At 45.7% G+C, this 15,099-nt stretch overlaps 1 protein-coding gene across 1 annotated transcript in view; it reads left to right on the forward strand.

Annotated features, from left to right (window-relative positions):
- Atg14 (autophagy related 14) overlaps positions 1-7,901 on the forward strand; it is a 42,123-nt gene extending 34,222 nt beyond the window's left edge. Inside the window, exon 10 of the mRNA XM_008839534.3 lies at positions 5,277-7,901. Within this exon, the coding sequence (XP_008837756.1) occupies positions 5,277-5,583 (307 nt within the window). The 3' untranslated portion in view covers positions 5,584-7,901. The remainder of the gene's footprint in view (positions 1-5,276) is intronic.
- The last annotated feature ends 7,198 nt before the right edge of the window (positions 7,902-15,099 follow it).

The following is a 15,099-nucleotide window of genomic DNA, read 5'->3' on the forward strand; positions in this document are numbered from 1 at the left end:
TTCCCCTATCCCCTACCACTTTTCCCTCTCAACTTTATGTACTTTTCTTTTTAAAAAAAAATTTTTTTTTGAGATAGGGTCTCCCGGTAGCCCCAGCTGGCCTGGAACTCACTATGTAGACCAGGATAGCCTCAAACTCACAGAGATCCACCTGCCTCTGTCTCCCGAGTGCTGGGATTAAAAGCAAATGCTCCACCATACCTGGCTGTGCTTTCTCTCTTTTTTTTTTTTTTTAAAAAAAAAAAGATTGAGTCCACTTACTGTGCCCTATGTACATGGCTATAGGACCATCTACTGGAACACATGTAGCCTCTCAGGGGCTGCATCCCTGAAGAAAACTCATTCTCCCTCCCCCAGCAGCCATCAGTGGCCAGTAGCTTTTCAATTATGGGTAAGACTTCGTGAGCCCTTCCCTGTCCATGTTGGGAATTTGACTAGTTTGATCTTGGGCATGCAGTCACAGCCACTGTGAGTCCGTATGTGCACCAGACCTGTCATGGCTGGAAAGCACTGTTCACAGCTGTTCTCCACTACTCTGGCTCTTACAGTCTTTCTGCCCCCTCTTCTTCAATGATCTCTGAGTTTTAGAGGGAGAAGCTATGGTACAGCTGTCTCTTTTAGAGACTGTCTCTTTTAGAGACTGCACACTGACCAGTTCTTTGTGGCTGCTTTTAGGTGGAGTTAGGATGGTTACTGAACCATCTTGCCAGCCCATGATGTGTTTCTTTGAAGGGCTTTAAGTTTCCTATGAACCTCCGTTAAGCCACAGCTTCTGTAGAATCTACCCTGCAGAGGGGCATGGACAAGCTGACTAGTCACATCTGAGTTCATGGTTTGTGAGCCACAGAGCAGGATGTAGAGGTTCAGAAGCCCCCCTTTCACAGCTGCTTCAATCACAATCAAGGCATACAGATTATGAATGCTGCTATTCAGGTCAACAGAGCTGAGGACCCTCTTCTGAATGCAAGATAAATTGATATAGAAAAAAATGCAAAACAAGAAAGAAAAAGCACTGAATCTATATGCCCTTTACCTAAAGTCACCTGTTATTAATATTTGTAGTCTGCCTCTCTGTCTCGTCTCCCTCTAAATGCATACACATACCTATAATCCACATGGATCCCCACCCCCAAACCTATGAGGATAAAGTAGACACTTCATGACTGTCTATTTCCTGAAGGTGGGGATGTTTTCTTTCTTACCCACAATGCAGCTGTCAGCCCCAGCAGATTTCACATTGACACTTTACTGCCTCTTCATGGTTTTCAGCGAACCAGATGTCCTGTGCAGCCTATCCTCTCTGGTAGGAACCCAGAGTCAGGCAATACATTAGTTACTTGAGCCCTTCACCCTTCTTTAGGTCTGGGGTTTGCCACGATCCTTATGTTATTTTCAGTGCTAAAGTGTAAAGCTCAGATCCATATCTTGTAATAGAACTTTCATTTGGGGTTTTTCTGATGTCTCAGAAATTAAATTATTACATTAAATTCAGCCTGTGCACTGGAGGCTAGAACACTGGCCTGGGCAGGTGTCTCCATCCTGACATCTTCTTGCTTTGTCAGGGATCTTAGTAGATCCCTAGTCGAGAGGATTTCCAGATCCCCACTGTGTAGTTCCTAGGGAGACACTTTTCAGCCATTCTCCATGGAATTTCCTCCTGGATTTATTGTCTGTTGGTGGTTCCTATCTGATACAGACTTTTCTAAGATGTCGCCTACCTTAATACAATGTTATCTCCAAATACGATGTTTTACAAAAGGGACTTTGTTTTAAATAAAACCAAAAGGATGATTTTGTTGCTTTAGTTGATAGATGAACTCACTACAGCATGGTGAGAAATGAGGTTTTGAATAAAAGTTATCAGTTATTCAGCTAAGCTAAAAGTTAGATAAACAATTTTCTAATCTTTATTTCCTAAGCCGTTATATTCAGTCTGTGCACTGGAAAAGAGATGAGTTCTTTGTCTCTGGTTAATTCTGTGTTTTATCTGACCAGCTCAGGGTATGCCAGACTGGTACTATTTCAGTGACTTAGAAGTGATAGGAGAGAGGCATTGGGTGGACATCCCACAGGCCTCCTAGAGAGGGCTTTCCTGCCTGTGGCTTCTCAGAACACAGATTACCCAGTGAAACCAGTGCTGTTCCAACTGGCTGCTTTAGAAATCCTCCATTTGTTTTTCACCTTAAGTCTGTAATTGAACACTTGCTCCTCGCCAAGTGGACCCTGCTGTGTAGGATTCCAAGCAGAGAACTGTAGTCCAATGAGGCTTCCTGGGGGGATCTCTGCCAGAAAGAAGGGCTGCTCCTCTCTCATGTCACCACTGTGGGAATCTGAGAGAACATGAGGAGTCAGTGAGGCAGTGTGGAGAAGAACTGGAAGTCCAGCCGAGTCTCCAGTGCTGGCAGGCAGGAAGGAGGCAGCATGAAAGAAGACTGCGAGGGAGCCTGGGGGCATCAGAGTCTTTCCCCCGGCAGCTGACTGGGTCCTCTTGGGCAGGAAAGCTAATCACCTAATGACCAGCATTATTAGTAGGCAGATGCCCTTTGGAGAAAGAAGCAGAATTCCAAAATGAAGCCTGTAGGAGGCAATGGGCAGTGGTGATGGCTGAGGACCTGAACCAGGTGACACATGATGAATGGAAAGGGGCTTATTTGCTGTTACCAGGCAGCCCAACGACCCTAGTCATGGAGCCTGAAGGAAGAGGGAAGGGGCCTCAGCTGACTTGTGTTTTGAGGCTTGTCAGCTGACTCAGATATCAGGATGAATCTGAGGAGTGATTGGCTGGAGAGATGGATGGACAGGCATATGTTTAGGAATAGAGCTAGGAGAAATATCTGAGAAAATGGCTTTGGGGGGCTGCAGTGTGGGGCAGCAGTTAAGAGTACTTGCTGCTCTTGCAGAGGACCCAGATTCAGTTTCTAGCATCACCTTCACATGGCTCACAACTGCCTGTAGCTCCAGGTTCAGGGAATTTGATGCCTTCTTTGGGCACTGGCATACATGTGGCATACACACACATATGCAAATACAATATTTTAAAAATCTTTTTTTTAAGATGGCTTTAGAATAAGCCTCTTTGCTAAAGAAAACAAAATGGAAAGGGACGAGGAAGCCTAGTGCAGGGGGAGCCTGGAGGGAGCAGAGGGGACTCCAGAGCGAAGGTGTAGCCTGCCCTGCGCGCTAGTCTGTTGGACAAGTTTGATGGGGAAAATAAAACCCTTCTCCTATTCTCACTCTACTCTTGCAAAAACAGTGCTTTTTAGGCAAGTGAAAGCCTAGAAAATGTGGGGACACCTGGTCTGATGGGTTCTTTCAAACTGTACATTGAATGCTAGAAACCAAGAAGAAAACCCAATGGCTATATCTTCTACTCTAAGACTTGTAAAGTTCCAAAAACAGTGCCTGGCTGGAGTGCATGCTAGCTCTCACTGCTTGCTATACTGGAGCTGGGAAGCAAAGGCATCTGGGGGAAAGTGGGTCAGAAAGTGCAGACCTGGGAGGGCCTATTGGCCTTTTGTTGTTCCAGAAACTAGGAAGAATTTAGATCATAGACATAACTACAGCAGAATATTTCTCATTTCTGTTATTTTTTTATTAGCCCCCAGTAGTTTCCAAAGTAGTTATCAGTGAAACCCTTAAGTGAAACAAGGCCCCAGGTGCTTATCTTCGGGGCTGCTGCAGGGAGATAGGGCCTTCAGTGGGACTTGGAGCACACTTGAGCAGGCTCTAGGGAAGCTCCTCCAGGAACAGTGGAGGGAGTGGCTAACTGCTCCCTTTGAAGAAGGAGCTGATGGGCTTTTGAAAGCAGAGAAAGAAAAGCAGAAAGGTCTGTGTGAGCCAGGTGAAGTGGATATACATATAGCCCTAGCATGTAGGAGGCCAAGGCTCCTACAAGGAAGCTGTGAGTTCCAGTTCCAGGCCAGTCTGGACTACATAGTTAGACCTGTCTCAGCGAAAAGAAAAGAAAGGAAAGAAGGAAGAAAAAGAAAGGCTGGTATGAGGAGCCAGCACAGGATAAGGCCTGAGAAAGGACTCAGGCTTGGCTCAGAGGACACCATTGGGAAATCAAAAGGTTTTCCTGACCTATAGAGCAGAAATATGCCCTGCTATAGTTGAACATCGTTCCTTTGGGGCTTTCCTGGGATAGGCAGGGAACATCTGTACAGTTTTCCTTACAGGCTGTTTATTACAGGCTACACTAAAAAGAGTAACCCAATATATAGCAAATAGGGTTTGATTTTTTTTTAACTTTTATTATTTTTTTTTAATGTGTATGAGTATTTTGCCTGCATGTATATAAGTAAACCCATGTTGTGCAATGCCTGCAGAAGCCAAAAGAGGGTGTTGGAGTCCTTGGAACTGGATTTATGGATGGTTATTAGGTTTTTAGCTGCCAGGTGGGTGTTGGGGACTGAATCTGGGTCCTCTGTAAGAGCAACCAGTGCTCTTAACCACTGAGCCATTTATCCAGTCCATGTTTTAGGTTTTTTTCTTTGTTTGTTTATCACCTATTTATTTCCTGTATGTGGAAGTTGCAGGATCTGGCTCTCCACTTCTACCATGTGGTCCTGGGGATTGAACTCAGGTCATCAGCCTTAGTGGCAAACAGCGTTACCCACTGAGCCATCTCATTTCACCAAAAAGGAAAAAAAAATCCCAAACCAGGCCTCACTGTATAACCCAAGCCAGCCTCAAGCTCACTGTGTGGTTCAGGCTGGCTTTGAACTCTAAACTTCAAAAACTGAGATTATATGGCTCTGTCACCATGCCAGCTCAGATGGCTTTTTTTGTTCTTTATTCCTGGTGGATACTGTACTTGTTAAAACCTGGTGAAATGGCTCAGTGATTAAAAACACCGGCTGCTCTTGCAGAAGATCTGGGTTCAATTCTCAGCACCCACATGGTGGCTAACAACTGTAACTCTAGTTCCAGGAGATTTAACACTCTCTTCTGACCTCTGGGGGTATTGTACAACATGGATACACTTACATACATGTACACAGTATACTCATATGCATAAAAAACCAGAAGCCATACCTAACCCACTAGCATGGGCATGCATCTAGATGGATTTTCTATCCAAGGTAGAGCTGAGGGGAAATGTGTAGTGATTTTATTCCTGATCTGATATTATTTGCTATATGGGTAAAAAAAAGTCCTAGCTCACCAGTGTGTTCAGCAGAGATTGAGGGAATAGTGTGTAGTCATGGTGGGTAGGGTCTTGGGGTAGGAAAATGGCAGTTGTGGTAAAGTGGCCCCTTACTGTCTGCACACAGGTCAGGACCCTTTGAAGTACGAGCAGACCTGGAGGAGTCCATGGAATTCGTGGACCCTGGAGTCGCTGGAGAATCAGACGAGAGCGGAGACGAGCATGTAAGCGATGAGGAAACTGACCTGGGCACGGACTGGGAGAACCTGCCGAGCCCCAGGTTCTGTGATATCCCTTCCCAGCCGGTGGAAGTCTCCCAGAGCCAGAGCACCCAGGCGTCCCCGCCCATTGTGAGCAGTAGTGCAGGCGGGATGATCTCCTCTGCTGCAGCCTCGGTGACCTCCTGGTTCAAAGCTTACACTGGACACCGCTAATGAGCATGGACCAAGACATGCCAGTTTGTGTCACAAAAATCTCTCCCTCTGCACTCTAGTAACCTTGTCTGTATAGTTACAGTAGTGCCTGGAACCGAAGGAGGTTAAACCATCATTTGTTGTTTCCAGCAGAGAAACAAGCTCTTGTGCCTGTCAGGTGTCCTGTGGTGGTGACTGACATGCTTAGGACAGTAGAGCAGAGGGTGCAGAGGTCTTTCTGTTCAGACCAGCAGCAGCAGCAGGACCTATGGCCAGTGTGTTAGGTCCTCTGAGGCCCCCTTGTGTCCCAGTCCCCCTGAACCCCACAACGTGCTGGTTCCTGTGATGCTGAGACTCTTCCCGACACTCAGTTCTAGAGGTTGGTCAGATCTCAAGGAAGTGGTTTTTGGTGATGAGGACTGTAAAGACAAAACTGAGTTTGTTTTTTCTGTCACCTTTTGTAAGCCACTCACCAGTAGCAGTTTTGGTCTCGTTGGGGTGGGGGTCTTTTTCTGGAGAGTAAGGAGTTAAAGCTCATCTCTTATGCTGCTCTGTTATAGTTCATCACATTCCTGGTATTCTTCCCCACACACCAAAGAAACTAAGGTCTTTATTTGTATAGGACCCACATTCATGAGTGGGAAAAAGCCTCACTGCAATAATGTTTAGAAATGTCTAAACTGTATTGGGGAAATAAGTTCATTCTTACCTAGGTTACTGGGTTTCTTCTGTCCACACTATATTCTTTTTAAAATGGAACTTATTTTCTAGGAGTGAAAATGGCTCCTTCCCTGTGTGAGCTAAGTGCCTGCCTGGGCACCAGCCAAAGCCACTTGATTCATTCTGTGCGTTTTCTTCCTGAGAGAGCTAGTGACAGGTGTTCCTGGGGAAACCCCACTGCATGTTTCCTGGAGGTCTCCATGGCCTTGTGTGGAGTGCAGAGCACCATGGAGCTGTCCCAGGAAGAGCTCAACTATCAAGGAATTTCTTTCACCAAAACACCGCTTTCAGCTAATGTGTCTTGTCATTCTCTTAATGACAATCTTACAGAAAACTATGAGAGGCATTATGTACAAATTTGTAAGTAGTACTTTTTTATTTTTAATAACTGCAAAGAAAGAAATTCTGTGTAACAACTACAAAAAGAAATCCTAAGAGAAAGATTCCTCACAGGCATTGTTACCACGTCTAGTGTGACTAGCAGGATAGTTCCTCAGGTAAGTCACTCAGAGGTTTGCCACGCCCTGGCTTCTTTTTCATTGTAATTGTTAGCGTTGATACTTTGCCTCCAGATCTGAGGTGCTACATAGCCTTTGCTATTGGTGAACTTGGCACTTGGTAGAGTTGGGGTAGAGCTGCAGGAGGACTTATTCCTACCCAGAAGCCCCAGGTTCCCTGGCTCTGTTGAGTATCCCACTTGGGGAGGAGACAGCCTTTTCCTCTTGTGGGTGCTCCTTCAGCTGGAGTTGCTCTGTTAAGTGCTCATCTTGGTGGTTGTTGGGCTTGCATTTGGCCATCTACTTCTGGAATTTGCAGAGTAGGTCTGGCAGAATGAACAAATGCCAGCTGGAATATTCATGTGAGTGAAGAGAATGTGGAGGGCACAAACTCATGTCTAGAGCAATTCAACAAAACGATGTGTTAAGTATAGGGATGATAAGGTGTATTTTGTTGTTAATGTCAACTAGAGGCACTTTATGTCAGGTTCACTTACGTCAAGGTATGTAATCGGACCCTTCAATGACTGAACACCAACATACTGGCCTACACTGCTGAAATACTTGGGTTTCATTATTTTGCACTGGATCCACCTGTAAATATTCTTGAAATAGACATTTCAACCACTGTTTGTTTTTTTTTTTTCTACTCTTTGCTGCTCATTAAAACCTTTCATGTAGGTGCCAGAACAATATGTAAACAGCTTTCTGAAAAGTGAAGCTGGCAATTTTTTTTTTAAACAAAAAGCCATAGAAGTTGGTCACGTTTTCCATTTTTAAATGATTTATTGAAACACGATAATACTAATAAAAACGTAGCGGCACCAGATAGGCTGCTTTAAATGGTCTCACAAGACACTTTTATGTACTGGAACGTAATGGAGAAAAGTTTGCACATGTGGAACTTAACTGGGGAAATGGTGTGTCACCAGGGGTACGGCAAGCAGGATTCGGGGAGGACTCGGGTTTGCTTTGGGAAAGAACTGCAGTGTCAGAGTCACCTCGCTGTGTCACGGGGCAGGAATTTCCTTTTGCTTGGAGACTTCCAAACCGGGTTGAGTCATACAAATGTTTTCTAAACTTTTATTGTGTTACTGCAATAAATCCTTTAACAGAACTTTACTAATATGTCTTTTAGTTTTCTACTGCTCCATTAAGGTTAGCAAGAGCACGAGCTAGTACTTCATATAAATTGTAGAATAATTACTTTAGAATTTGTTTTTGCTAGGTAAGAAAAATATCTGTTAATTTTAAAAATTATTGGTCATGGTGATAATTAATAATAATGATCTATTTTGGCAAATTGAGAAAATAGTTGCTTACCAGTAACCTGTTTCATTCTCTAAAGGTGTATGTTTGACAACCACAGTATAATACATATGACTTGTGGCTAAAGGAGTGGGCCTCTGAGATGCCCACATGGAACCCACTCACTTTGTCAAGAAAGCATTATAGGGGACCTCTCAAGCTGAGGGGAGACTGGGAGCTTTGGAGAATCCTTTTTGAAACTAATGTGTCTTCATCAGTGGCTTCCCGGTCACCGTGGAGGAGCTGCCCAAGTGGAGAGAATAAAGAACTGCTGTGAACAGCTGGGCTCTGCAGGAAGGCACTGAAGAGTTAGACCTTTACCATCCTCTGCTTTACTTGGAATGGGAGGCTCCTCAAAGGGCCATGGTCTTTAGCATTCCTGCCTTCCCATCTTCCTAAGTACCAGTTTAGACCATTCTGTGGGATATACAAAGGGAGAGTTCCTCATTCCTGGTTGGTTAATTTCTGTTTAGTGTATGTGTGTTTTGCCTGTATGTAAGTGCACCTGTTGTGCACTTGCCTGAAGAGACCAGAGAGGACATTATATCCACTGGAGATGGAGTTGTAGACAGTTGACTGCCATGTGGATACTGGGAACTGAACCCAGGTCCTCTGCAAGAGCAGCTAGTGTTCTTAGCTGCTGAGCCAACTCTCCAGTCCTCCAGGTACATTTTGTCTGGTGAAGAAGTGTGAGGCAGAAGGGAAGGATAGCTTCTTACTCAGTACCTGCGATGTGGCAGAAAGTTGGAACTGTGCTCTAGGCCATCACATCTGTGAGCCCCAGCTTGGAAATTTGTCCTCATTGCAAGCATCTGGTGAGAAAACACCCCGAGAAAGATATCTAGGCTCTGCTTTGAGTTACACAGATTAGGTGGGATTTAATTTTTTTTAACCAGAGACCACAAGTGGGATAAACATTTTGTGTGTGTGTGTGTGTGTGTGTGTGTGTGTGTGTATGGGGGGGGTGCATGTGCCATGATTCTTGTTGGGAGGTCAGAGGACTATTTGAGGCATCAGTTTTCTCTTTCCATCATGCACATCCCAGGGATTTTGCAAATGCCTTTACCTGCTGAGTCATCCCACCAGCTGGGACAAACTTCCTGAAGAGTAAAAATGTCAAGAAACACATAAAATGTCCACCTAAAAAAGGGAGAAATTGATGGGTGATTTGAGAGGAGAATGGACTCAAGCCACTTGAAGGCTGTGATACTAAGGCACTGACACCCCCAGAGCCCATGTCATCGTTCTAAGACACCATACCCCCTCCCTCTGGGTATGGTGTCTTAACATTTACCAAATCAGAAGACTCAGGAAAATACTTAACTGTGCTTTCTCAGTTAATGCATTTTCCTAAATTTAAAAGAATTGCCAGGCGTGGTGGTGCACGCCTTTAATCCCAGCACTCGGGAGGCAGAGGCAAGCAAAGCTCTGTGAATTCAGGGCCAGCCTGGTCTACATAGTGAGTTCCAGGCCAGCTGGGGCTACAGAGAGACCCTGTCTCCAAAAACCAAAAACTAAATAAAATTCTGAAGCTATTTCTGGAGCATAAAAGCAAGTATGTGGCTCTCGATTTGGGCATATGCCCACGTGGTTTGGAAGTAGATGTCTCAGTATACAGATGATAGGAGCAGAGCATCTGACCAGTTCAAGGAGGACTGTCTGGTGTCCATGGGAGATGGGAATGCTTTCTGGTGGGAGCTGTTGGCAGTGGCTTAAGGGACCGCTATCCTTTTGATGGCCTTTCAAAGAGCCGGAGAGCTACAGAGCTCACCACGTCCAAAACTTTAGCTTCAACATTTTTCAGTCTGCCTACCTATAAAATGTGAGCCTTGAACTGCAAAATAAGCACCACCTGGGAACTTGCTAAAAATACTGTCTCGGGCACCTTCTCAGATCTACTAAAGCAGAAAGAACATTGAACAAGGGTGAGGGCTCCACCATCTAATGAGGCATGAGGCAAGGTTAGAGATAGGCTGCAAGTGAGTTTTCTGTTCTTGCCTTGGGCCCTGTAAGTAATGGGGATGGTTCACTGCATACCCACACTCAATAAATCCTTGAACTTGATTGTTTTCAGTGCAGCTGTTTCTTCTGCAGAGCCTACTTACAGTAGATTCAAGGGGCCTGAAGCCAAGACTGCTGGCCATGGACAAGGTCAGACCATAGGTCCCAGCTTGGGCTCTGGGACAGCCAGGCTGCCATCTTTGCTTAGGAGGGTAAATAAGGACAAACTGGAGCCAAGGAACCACACTCTCTGTAGCCACGTAAACTGCTTAACAGGACTTTGGAAGAAGGGAGAAGGAAGGTCTGCACTGCAGCTCAGTCACAGGAGTCTGGGTAGGTCAGGCCTGGCTCCATCCATCCCCACCGAACTGCAGAGACAGCTGTGCAAACAGCTTATCGAATACCATGAGAGGACAGATTTGACTAAAGACATCTCCGATTTTCTGATTGTATCTGGCAGTCAGTCTTACTTTTGGTATTAAAAACTTCATAGGTCTTTCATGCTACTTCATAACATGGGAGACCAGTGTCAGCTCATCAACAATTTGATTCTCTGGTTCAGTGTGGGCAGGAGGGAGATAAAGGAGGGAGATTGCCCCTACTGTTGGGGAGGTGGACCCTGCTGCTTCCCGAGTCTGAGTCCAGGTGTCCATACAGTGCTCACCACTCAGCCTCGGCAGCTAGGCTCATGTGGCCAACGTGGCATGCTGTGCAATGTATGTAGCTGCTTCTGCTGGGTGGTGGGCAAGGCACAGGATTTTCCCGAGCAATTCTGGGCATATTCCACTTTCCCTCAGTGCTCATTTGAGAACCTAGTCCTACTGGCTTCTCATTCCAGAGAAAAAGAATTGAAGAACCTTTAAATTTTTTTTTTAATTTATTTTTGTGTGTTTTGCTTGAATGTATGTAAGTGCACCACAGGCATGCAGTGCCTGCACAGGTCAGAAGAGGGTGTTTGATCCCCAGGAGATGGAGTTACAGATGGTTGTTAGCCACCATATGGGGGCTGGGAACTGAACCTGCGTCCTCTCCAAAAGCAACTAGTGCTTTCAACCACTGAGTCACCTCTCCAGCCCCAAGGATCTTGTTTTTAACTTCATCTTTGCAAATCCAACTTAATTAAAAAGTAATCTGGGTGCTGGAGAGATGGCTCATCAGTGAAGAGCAAAGGATCCAATGTCAGCTTCAGTTCTAAGTCCTGTTCTCTGCTAACTAGAGAGTGGATAAGCGATGGGGGGCATAGGAAAAGAAAAGTTTCATTGGCTTTAAAAAACTTATTATTTGGGGGGGTCCATGTGTCACAGTATGGGGGTGAGGTCAGAGGACAACTTTGGAATTGGATTGTGCTTCCACTTTTAACATGGGTTCCAGGAATCAAACTCTGGTTGCCAGGCTTGCATAGCAAGCACCTTTACCCACGGAGCCAGCTTGCCTGCCCTCATTGTTTATAAGTAGTGGGGTTTCCCCTCCCCAGTTGCTGTAGCACAAGGGACACCTTCTCTGCTCCTATTCCAGCTCTTCCCAACTGCCAGGTCTAGTGGTTCTGTTCCCATAAATAACAAGATCAACCACCTGGAATGGGGGTGCTGCTCAACTGTGCCTGCTTAAACAGTTTGGCATAGATAGACATGCTGTCACCCAAGGGTGCAAACCACAATGTTTGCTTTTCCCATGAAGCTGTGTAAACACCAGCTATGGCCATAAACTTAGGAGTGGTGTGCATGTCAGAAGGGACCAGGAATTTTTCACACAGGCTTTCCCTTTACCAACCCTAAGAGACTGATTGCAACACTAGCCTATTTGGAACCCAAAGGAAGCAGGGCTTAACACTATCAGATTCCACAGGTGCCTAGCACTGCACGGTAAACATATGTTTATACAGGACATGGGACCTGATGTGCAGCCAGATACCAACTCATTATTGGCACTGTTTGCAGTGTAAAGAGGGCTTAGTGCCAAATGACTTTCTGATGTATGTAAAGCAGGCTGTAAAGATAAATAGCCAGTCTGCTAAGCAAAGAAGTAATGGTAGCAACAGAAGAAGTTGGAAAAATAGCTGGGAACACTCAGGTAAAAACTGTCCCAGTTAGTCCGAATGGGCGGGCAGGTGCAGACAAGTCTATGCTACAAGGGGTGACTGGACAAAGTCTAGGAAGGGAGCCCTGGGCCAGGCCATAAGCATCTGCCCAGTCTGCTGGGAGTAATGGTCCAGAGCAAGTAACTGCACGACGAGGGAAGCAGAGCAAACCACCTATGACTGCTGTGGCCGGAAGAGATCCTCCAGGTTTCTCATCCTCCACAGGAAACTGCAGAATGAACCGGAGATGTCACATAAGTTGGCAGTAGCAAGCCAGGTCTGGTGGCACCTGCCTGTAATTCCAGCTACTTGGAAGGCTCAGATGGGAGGAACAGAAGTTTAAGACTCACCTGGGATACACAAGACTATGTTTAAAAATATATATGTAAAAGGATTAGGGATCTGGTTTAATGGTAGAGTGTTCACCAGTATGCATGAGGACCTGGATTCACATAGTACTGTAAAAACAAAAGGTTCATCTGATTAAACATGGGGTGCAAACATGATGTGTACCATGTGAGGCACTGAAGTTAGGGGCCCAAAGTAGCTGCCCTGAGTCCAGGGAGCACCAAAAGCAGTGGTAGAGGGACATGTAGGGGCTAAACAGTGAGGGGTGCAGAGTTGAGTCCCTACGAAAGTGACCCCGAGCAGGACCATCGGTGTAAATGGTATAACAGACACTATGACAAGCACATTTTAACATTACAGGTCTCACAGTGTAACCCAAGATCCCCTCAAATGGGCGATCCTCCTAAGTGCTGGGATTACAGGTATGTACCACCATACAACTTCACTTTAAAAGATTTTTTAATGGATTTTATGTATATGAGTGTTTTGCCTGCCTGTATAGTAAGGATCTGTGTTGTGTGATGCCCACAGAGGTCAGAAGAGGGAGTCACGATCCCCTGAATTGGAGTTAAAGATGGTTGCTAGCCACCATGTGTGCTGGCATTCAAACCTGGGCCTTCTGGAAGAGCAGCTAGTGCTCTTAACCAGCTCTCCAGCTCTCCAGCCCTATAACTGCACTTTTTCATCCTAGTAGTCCTTGATCCCTTTCCAATCCTCTCCTTTGGGTCTGAGTCAAACTGCCCCAGAAACAGAATGGGGAGCCAATTCCCATTTTCAAATCGAGGGCTTGAGGTGAGCAGTGGGAGAAAGCACCAGCAGGTGTTAGCAGCCTGAGCTGAGGGAGAGTGAAAGGGGAAGTTTTGGGTGGGGAGGGAGAGGGGAGGGCATTTGCCTTTGTGACTGGGACCCTTTAGCACTGCAGAGAAGTAGCACCAGTAAAGTAGGCAGATGGTAAGAGTGGGCTGTTTTTCACAGCTGGCACTAGGGGGCCACATAGCCTTTCTCCAAAGGGGGCAACCACACATCCAGCAGTGGAGACCAGCAAGGGTGTCTTCAGATGCCAGCAGCTCTAAAAGCCTCTGTCATTCCCACAGACAGCATTGGAAACCAAGAACTGCAAGCCAAGTGATGCTGGGGCGACCTTGTGCCCTCTACTCTTGGTCAGCCCAGCCCCACACACAGTTGTGTGGCATGTGATAACCAGATCAGGAACGGCTGACTCATGAAAACCCCAAGTTGTTTATCCTGCATATGTATCTATGTGGGAGAACCACAGCCAGCGACAATGACAGTGAACATTCGCTGCATGAGGCATGTCACACACTCCTGCCCTTTTAAAGTGTGTTATCTCCTTTAACCCCAAATTACGAGTCACAACAAACTTATTGGACACTCTGAGATTGCCAGTTTGGAACAAGCCAACCACAGATGACAAGCTGTTCTTAGCCTCTTTTGCTCTTGTGTCAGCAATTCTGAGCCTGCAGGCCAGCATAGCATGGCCTGTGTCTGTCAGGGGAAAACTAATCTTAGAGACACTTCAGTTTTCACTGCCTTTCTGAGGAGGGAGCAGTTATCACTAAGGATGCGGGGGGCACTGGAGAGATGGGTCAGTTAAACCCAAGGATGGGGCTTCAGGTCCCAGCACCCATAATGAGCAGCTCACAACCACCTGTAATTCCAGCTCCAGGGGACCCAACATGGTTTTCTGGTCTCCAAGAGACCTGCATTCTCTGTGGTCATCTACACACATATCTTGGAAGCCTCTCTGCCTCAGCATAGGCCAATGTGGCACTACCTTAATTCTGTCCTGCTCTCCACTGCCTGCCAGTCCTGGCCAAATTTGCATCCTTTCAGGCCATTACCACCTTTATCACATTTGTCCTCTGTCCTTCCGCTGCCAGCTTAGGCTGGCTACAGAGTGTTTTGTTTGTGTATTATATGAGCAATTGATTTCAGGCCAACCTAGTTTTTTTCAATCCCCACCCAACAACATTTTGGGGCCCAGTACCCCCCAACTTTACCAAGCATCCCATGTCCTGAGGAGATCGTAAATGGCTTTAAATGACTATGCTGGACGAACTGTGAGTAGACAACAAGCTCAAATGTTAAAAGGCTGTAAAAATGTAAACACAATGTTATGGGAAGGTGACCTCTGTTGTAGTAAAATAAATAAATAAAGCTTTATCCTCCCTTCTTCCAAATGAAACAGTTTTTAGGTTGGGCTTGAAACATCATCTCCTATTTTAACCCAAGCTTTCTTCACACTAACAGTAATTCTCCTACTTTAGCCTCTAGAGTGCTAAGATTATAGGCATGACTCCAAAACTTTTTAAAAAGGTCCGTTACAAACTCATAAGAACCTTTTTCAAAAACATTACAACCCAGCAGGTGCAGTGGTGCAAGCTTGTAATTCCAGTCTGTGAGAAGCAGAGGCAGGTGGACCTGTGAGTTTGAGGCCAGCCTGGTCTACATAGCAAGTTCCAGGCCAGGTGGGGCTACAGGGAGACCTTGTCTCAAAAAAAAAAGAAAATCAACAAACAAAAACCCCATTACACTCAAAAATTGCCCCCACACAATCAAAAAGCC

Source organism: Nannospalax galili, unplaced genomic scaffold (genome assembly GCF_000622305.1).
Source record: "Nannospalax galili isolate Female #2095 unplaced genomic scaffold, S.galili_v1.0 scaffold336, whole genome shotgun sequence".
NCBI lineage: Eukaryota > Metazoa > Chordata > Mammalia > Rodentia > Spalacidae > Nannospalax > Nannospalax galili.